The 8,499-nt window shown below is 41.8% G+C and overlaps 1 protein-coding gene across 3 annotated transcripts in view; it reads right to left on the bottom strand.

Moving 5' to 3' along the window:
* Positions 1-203: 203 nt before the first annotated feature.
* TLCD4 (TLC domain containing 4) overlaps positions 204-8,499 on the bottom strand; it is a 455,240-nt gene continuing 446,944 nt past the window's right edge. For all 3 annotated transcript variants that reach the window (XM_069641276.1, XM_069641275.1, XM_069641277.1), the window contains one exon: positions 204-1,297. In XM_069641276.1, the coding sequence (XP_069497377.1) occupies positions 982-1,297 (316 nt within the window). In that variant the 3' untranslated portion in view covers positions 204-981. The remainder of the gene's footprint in view (positions 1,298-8,499) is intronic.

The following is an 8,499-nucleotide window of genomic DNA, read 5'->3' as shown; positions in this document are numbered from 1 at the left end:
TTGGTGCTATGGGTTGCTGTAATACACATATTGCATAGCCCCGTGCTGGCCGTTTGTGACAGTGATGCTAGTGGTTTAAGCCTTTAGTCTAATGATTTTCAGCACTCTGCATTACAATTAGCATTAGAGGCACACGCACAGAACTATTTGTTGCACTCTTGTAGTTGCAATGTTCGCCACAAAAGCATCAATACGAAGAAATATAGATGGACGACTTATTAGCAGAGTTTATTTTTCTAGTCGGAGATGGATGCCTCTTTTAAACTGTCCATTTGACAGGGTTATGCACATTGTTCATATATTAAAATTGCTTGAACACCCCTCGAACATATGTGCATGTGTTTAAGGCAGGAGAATAAAAAAAAAGTGTTCAGATTAAAATCAATAGTGCTCGTTTTTGTTCACAACGTTTTTAAAGTACAAATCAACTTTTCATTGCAATTATTACGTATTTTATCTTGAAACAGAGCTCGATGGTGCAGGGGCAGCCTTTTCACGAAGAGACACGAGTGCAAGAAATCCATTTGCCTGTCATGCGCACCGACACACCTGAGTGAATTCATGCCCAGCTAGCAACGTTGGTTTAGCAAGGCTGTTTTTTTGCTCATAACAGCATACCTCCATACTTTCTTTGTGTTAGCAATTAGAGAGGAAAGAGGCACAGTTTAATAGAATGAAAAACCCCAGATAAAAGCATTTCTTGAAAGGTGAAATTTAGTCAAAATAGGCGCTAACCGCATTTCAAGGCTAAACAGAACCATGACTGTGGTACTTCCTGTTGCATTCGGCGCATGTATGCTTCGTTTTTCTTTTGATGATGCGGGTCAGTGAGTACAGCACCGCAGCAAAGGGAGAATTGGGTTGAATTATATTAAATAGGTAAACATAAAAACCTTCAAGTACCATTGTATGTCAAAAACGTGCATGTCCTCCAAGAACACGGGATTATTGTATGCAAGTTCCCTTTTTCAGGTGCAGCTCCTAGTCAAGTTTCCCATTTTCTTCAGTTTTGGTTGGTTGCTCTCCAATCAGCTGCAGAACCTTTAGGCACCCCTTAGCCATTCTAATCATCCACATCACGTTCATGATGTCCAACAAAACACTGGAGATGATCCAGGCACACTGAGCACCATGACCCAGTTTGTGGAAGGCTTCAGTCCCGAAGGTGGAATAGACTCGCCAATAATACACAGGCATGACCGATATCCTCACGATGAAGAAGGCAACAGTCATCAATACCCCGTTAACGATGTTTGACTTGGAGGATTTTGCATAACCCAGAACTTCAAGGAACCATCTGAGGGAGAAGTGAAAATATATTAACAAAAGTGTACACAATTCTATTACAAATTAGAAACTACTGTTAATGCACACATTTACTATAGAAAGCCTTCATTCGTATAGGTTGAGTACAGAACGCTCTCACTATATATCTGAAATACCTGCCAATCTGATGGGGGACGTTACACTGCATTTGGCAATTCGTTTTGCCACATTTTTTACGGTGTATGTCAGGTTAAGGTACATTTAGAATTTATTTTTGTGGTAGCAGCAGGGTGCGAAATGGTGTGTGGGATAGGGGATGGGATGCGGGCCCTGCCTATGTATGAAGCAAAAACGCAAAAGCAATCGATGTCTCTAATCCCTCTAGAATGGGATGCAAATGGTATAGCGGTCTTGTATAATGGGAAAACATCTGTAGGAAACAGAATGCTGGAGTGAACTAGATGGAAGGAGCAGGTTTGAAACAGGATGCTACAGAGAGGAAGATCAACCTTATGAGAACATTTAAACATATGGTGAATTTCAAAATGTATTGTTTAAAGAATCAAAACCAAAGGCATATTGTCACAATGTTCTACACAATCACTCAAAATCATTACATCTTTCAAATCAATATAGCACTTTATTTATAAAGCGCCTATACACAGGCAAGTGTTTCAAGGTGCTCGAGGAGGGAGGGAGCAGGGGACAAAAACAACAGTTTTTCAGAGCCCTTGAGTTTCTGAACGATAACCAGTCTGCCAAGGCAGAGTAAGTGCATATAGTACAATTAAGAGTGTAGCGAACAACAAATCGGTCTGACAACGATTCTGCAGTTTTTCCAAGAGCATAGAGGCACCGCCATGCAGGAGGGGGGACAGGGAGGAAGAGTTAGACGATCTTAAAAGGCATGGTACGTTCAGATCGAGCAAGTGCACAGACATTACAGGGAGGGGAGGGGGAAGAGGACAAGTGCAGGGGCATGGGGGGGGGGATCCGGATGCCCCAGTTGGTCATAAACTGGCTAAGTGCTGATAGATGTCATTCCCAATGGGTAATTGATCAAGTGCAGTATCAATGAGACAAGTGCAGGCCCTGAGGCAAGTGCTGGAGGACAGACAAGGGTGCCCGGGACCCTGCTGCTCTCCAGCTGTTTTGGACTGCAACTCCAGCAATTCCTCACCATTCACTTGGCTGGCAAGAGCCAGTAGGAGTTGTAGTCCAAGACATCTGTCAAGCCAAAGGTTGTACTGACATTAAACAACGCACCTTTGCAAGTAAGTTAAGATGGGGTGAAGAGAGGGCTCAAGGCGCTATTTCTTTTAATATATTGATTTGGCTGATGAATAACCTCAACCTTTCCCAAAAGAATTTCCTCCAAACATATTACGAATACAATTATATATTAAAACAGATAAAACAAAATAATTTCCGTTGATTACAAATAATACATTTCAATCAAAATGTAAAAAAAGAAATGGTCAATTAGATGAAGAGTAAAACAATTACATTCCTCAATGTTCAAGCTTGAGGTAATAGCAACATGCTGCTATTATGGGACCAGCCAGACCCGTTGCTATTCTATGGCATTGTGCTGATCCAAATTCAGTGCCTGCAAAAATGTACAGTTGCATATCTCACTGCTTTGGACTCCATATGAAAAATTCTTCCCATAAGCCTTGTGCATTCAAATTACGGTAGGTTCCAAAATTAGTTTTGAAACATAAAATTCTCAAAGATGTTAATTCAGTACATTCAACCATAAGGTGTATTAAAGTTTCACCCGCTCAGTTGCAAAACCGGAACTCCAAATTCGACTGAGATGATACCTGCCATCTAGCTGCAATGTCCTTGGTCCTACAAGTTAAATCTAAAGCGCATGAGTTTCACACGATATTGCGGATTAGAACATTTGATCAAATAGGTCGCTGGGACTCAGTTTTGTTTTAGTAGAAAATGATTTTGACTGAAGTCAGAGCATACATTGTTCCCTTGTCTTAATCCAGTCCTGTCGCCATAACTTTGTTTTTGCTTTATTGGGATTAGTTAAGAGAAGATCATACGTAATGTCTGCATTGTGTAAAGTCTTACGCACTTTTGATCTCCAAAGCTTGATAAAGTGATCATTAGATGTTCCAACATAGCCAGATAATATTGACGGGAGCCCATTGCTACCATCTGTAAGTACACATTTGCGAAATAGAGAACACAATTTCCATTGGTAACCGGGATTTAACGATAACAGTCCTAATTCATATCTTATTATAGCAATGGGTAGAGATGAGGATAATTTCAATACGGTTTTCCAGTACTTCCCTTCCATTTTTGTCCAATAGATGTAGGGTTGCCATTGTTTCAAGTCCGCTCCGTACAATAAAATGGGAATTAATTTTTGTTTATAATATGTCAGGAGTATACAACCGTGCTTAAGCCCGCGTCCAGTTCGTATTGGCGCTGACAAAGAGCCATCCAAGCTCAGCCGTATTTGTATGATTGTTTCATCATGGAATTAGTGCAGACACTTGAGGATGTGTCGGGGGCACTTACAGTCCATTAGTTTTCTAAAGAGAAGTTCTCTCAGCACCAAATCAAAAGCTGTACGAAAGTCCACGAAGGCCGTATGCAGCGGCTGGTTTCTCTGGCATTCATGAGCTATAAAATTGCATTAAGTGTAAGCAAATTTATACTTGTACCAAGACCGGGAATAAATCCAATCTGGTATGGATCTCGTAGCTTTCCTTTCGTGAGACACAGATAGCATTCTTTCAATACCAGGCAGGCAAAATGTTTCCCAGGGCAATCAAGCAATGCTATAGGTCTGTACGACACTGGGTCGGTTCTGCCACCTTTTTTGAAGATCAGAATTATAAAGGTATTATTCCTGGGTAACCGCATTCATGTTTATCTGGCATAGGTGTCTGATAAACCTGTTGGTAATAGTCACTCAAAGAGCATTCAGTGATGGCGTTTAATTGTGCTGAAGCTTGGGATTCAAATGTTGCCTCATCTAGTAGCGACCATATTCCTGCAGATGTTTTTGCTGTGATTTGCTTTAGCATTTCTTCACCATCCCTTTGGTACTGTAGGGAGTTCCTTCCTCGAGTCCAATTTTTATAGACTGTTTTAAGATGTTTCGTCTGGGCTAGTCTTGCTGGCGGGGGGAGATATTTCAGATCAAGTATATTCCGTCTCAAAAGTGCTTTTCTCTCTTTTAAGGTTGGATCAAATACATGAAGATGTTTATAGCCACATTGTCGATCACTTGTTATATAACCTGTATGCATTTTCGCATGGACGTCACATAACATCCTTCTTTATGCTGATTCGGGCTATAAATCTGGCATGCTAAAGATTTTTCAAATTCTGCTAAGGAACTATCCGTCCATTTTAGACGATTTCTCCCACTATTAACGGAGATGAGGCCTTTATTATTGAAATAGTTTTTTCCCCCTAAAGTAAAACCCATGACCATGTAAAACAAAGCTGGCTATGATCACAACTCACTTGGAGTTATAACAATGGTTTTAGCTAAATCCATGAATCTCCGATCAGTGTGTGTGTATATATATATATATATATATATATATATATATATATATATATATATATATATATATATATAAAATAATCAGTGATCGCCTGTTGAGGCCCCCTACACCATGTATATTGCAATGGTATGTCACCCTGGATGGTGCCATTGAGCATCACGTATTGCCTCTCTGACATCAGGTTGCTCGATCTGATTTGATCAGCATTTCTCAGATTATCATTATCTGCCAGTATGTGGAGATTCAAATCTCCTATTATCAGGGTGTAGCTTATGTTACATTTGAGAGCCAAATTATCTAGAATTGTTTCGTTATGTGCAAAAAAGGCATCAGGTGCAAGATGTGCTCTCCCCCAATAGATATTTATGATTGCAACTGAGTAGATGTCTCTTTCGATTTTTTAACTACTTGTATGTACGGAATAGGCGAGTTACATGGTTTTATATGAAATCTCTTGGAGTTTTTTTACAGCCATCAGAAGTCCAGCCATTGGGCGGCCTCTTGGAAGTATAATTGCTAGAACTAGTAACACATTAAAGGTATCCCACACAGGCGCAGACGATAGCCAGGTCTCCTGAAGTACGATTATGTCATATTTATTCAGGTTGTTAGTGCTTGAATTAATGATGTGCTTAAAACCTTGCGTGTTCCATGAGACTAACTGCACTACATCTTAGTTCAAGAGTTGTTATGCTCGCATTTCCGAATCTTGAGTCCTATGCTGCCTGTTGACTACGGAGTTGGGATTTGCGTGTCTGGAATTTTGGTGATCCGCAACAGAGCCTCAATGTTCTATTGGCTAAGCAATGGTCTCAGGTGAGATCAACTTAAGAGCGTATGATAGTCTATGTCTACAGGAGCTGTGGCTAAAAGAAAAACCAACTCTAGATGGCTTTGAATTAGCCTTCTCAGCAGCCATGTCAGGAGAAAAAGGCTGACCCACCTCGGGCTTGATGATCGCAGTCTGCTTGGGAAGTGGCCTATAGCCCATAAAAGTCATTCTGGAATCACCGTTCATCCTAGTGGCTCTACTCTCTTGGTCTCGCAGAGACCCTGGAACTGGATCCCATTACTCTACGCCTCTCCTTATCACAAACATCTATTGGAACCCAAAGGGAATCCAAAGAGAATCACTGTTCGACTTGGTGATATCCATATTGGACTCTTCATACTCTGAGCTGAAGTCTCCCGATATACTGATTTGTGGGGACCTCAACATCAATTGTTCCCTGAACAAGCCAGAATCAGATGATACTTCAGCCACCCAGGCCATTCTACATGGGAAGGAGTGGTCCAAGTTAATGTCATCGAGAAACCTATTCAATACGGCCACTCTTCTCGCACAAAGCTGCAAGACACCAACATGGAAGTGAGGTTCGTCAAAATCCACCATCGACTACATTTTCGCCTCACAGTCATTCCTTCCCAATCTGTTGGAAACAAACGTTCAACAAACAGCTCAAAGTGACCACAATTTGCTGTATATTAAATAGTCATCTGCAAAGCCAATCAACTCTTATTATTTAGCAGATGTCGAAACCGCAGGACAACATTGTTACCCCGAACAACATCCAAGCCATAACAGAAGCCTACAAGAACCTGAAAAATTGCTCTGAAGTGGATTACAGACCAATCTTAGAACCATTTAGAAGCTTCAAACCAGTTTCCAAGAATAACACCATCGAGGAGACCTGCTACACTCACGCGTTCAACGCTCTCCTGGTGGCAAAACACAACATGGTCCGCAAAGCCAAAACAACTGCTGTATGACAATACAGAACTGAACAGAACTCGCGCAAAAGAGGTGCTGCGGAGCTACAAGGCCAGGCTAAGATCGTACCGACAAGTCCTCTACCAACAAGACTCAGAGGCTATGCTAAAACAAATCAACAATAGTAATTCCCGAGACTTTTAGAAGCTGATAAAACCACAGGGCAAAGCTACGGACACAATCCTGACGAACGGCATTGCTGAATCTACCTGGATACAATTTTATTCAACCTTGTTTAAAACTCCAGAGTCGAACTTAACATCACTAATGGCTCAGACAACTGCCCCCTGGGTTGATCTGCACGACAAATGACATACTGTCAACGATAACTAAGTTGAAAAACTCCAGGGCTCCGGGGGCTGACAGTTTAACCAATGAGAACCTAAAATCTTCTAAATTGCTGAGTTTAATCTTCGAAAGATATAACCTTCAAAGGAGGATTCCGCCCTCTTGGACCTCGGCGGTGATTGTACCGATTTTTAAAAAAGGCTGCAAAGACGACCCTGAGAACTTTCGACCTGTGGCACTACTGGACGTTATAGGCAAAGTATATGGCAGTTTGCTTCTGAAACACTTTCAATTCTGGGCAAAAAAAGCCCCTTGCGAAGACACTTTGCAATCTGGGTTTAAGAAGGGGACAGGAACCAGCATCAATTTCCTGCTTCTTAGTATTCTAAAAGCAAATGTTTTGGAAGGCAACCAGAAAATCTACCTAGCGTTTATAGACCTTACTCAGGCCTTCGGCTTCGTCAACAGATCGAAACTCTGGAAGAAACTAGCCGATTGGAACTGCTCGCAGGATATCTTGGGCCCTTTGCAAGCTCTACACACAAACACCAGTGTACAAGTTTGGCTGAGCTCAAGAGTATTGGTTTCTGCCGTGATTCCAACATCAAGAGGAGTCAAACAGGGCTGTCCTCTTCCCCCGGTTCTTCTCCTGGCGTATTTTGCCGACTATGAGGAAGCAAATGCGGAGACTAGATATTTTCCTCCAGCTATTGGCCAAGCGAAAGTCCCTTGGATCTAATACGCAGACGATCTAATCCAACTGGATCAGCGCCAATAGGTCTGCAACGCCAGCTCGCTTCACTTTCTAAGTACACTGCAGATAACGACCTTGAAGTAAACAAGCTTAAAACAAAGATAATGGTCTTTGAAAAAAAGAGCCAGAAGAGAGGAAACCCGGCCTGGTACCTAGAAGGAGAGAAAGCAGAACAGGTCTCGGACTTCAAATACCTTGGGGTCTTGATTGACTCCTCTAAAAAGGATACCGCAATGCAACTACATCTACACACAAAGATGGGAAACCTCATTTCTCAAGCCAAAATCTTGGATAGGAAATATGGTCATTTTTCATTACTCCCGATAATTAACTTATCGGGGGAAAGTGACTCCTACAATCACGTTTGGTGCGGACTCCATGCCGTCTCTTGTACAATCACTATGGCCTACATTGGAAAGCCTGTTTTGGCGCTCCGTTCTCAATCTTCCAAAATCCACACATATTGCGTTACTCAGACAAGAACTGTAATTAACATCTCTGGAGGCAATTGTAGCTCGATCCAGCATAATGTTATATTGGAAACTCATGGATGCATCTAGTCCATCGATTTTCACATCAGTAAAAGAAGAGCGGAGCCTAGGCCAGTGCAAAATGCTGTCCATTTGGGAGAACAGATGCAAAGCATATGTAGTGGACTGCTGCAGCTCAATCGAAGAATTAGTTCTAAATCCAACTAAAACGAAACAACGTTTAGACGAAACCGACTGGATCGCTACCTTAGAGAAAGCCTCCACTTACAAATTGACCCTGCACTTGCCCCCAACGGTCAGAAAACTCAACGATCTCCAACCATTTCTAAAGAAGCACCCGAACAGACAACTGAGATCAATCCTCCTCCGGGCTAGACTGAACCT

Source organism: Ambystoma mexicanum, chromosome 1q (assembly GCF_040938575.1).
Source record: "Ambystoma mexicanum isolate Mex_15411 chromosome 1q, UKY_AmexF1_1, whole genome shotgun sequence".
In the NCBI taxonomy this organism is placed as follows: Eukaryota; Metazoa; Chordata; class Amphibia; order Caudata; family Ambystomatidae; genus Ambystoma; species Ambystoma mexicanum.
Note: the sequence above shows the minus strand (reverse complement) of the source record. Positions and strands in the feature narration are given on the sequence as shown.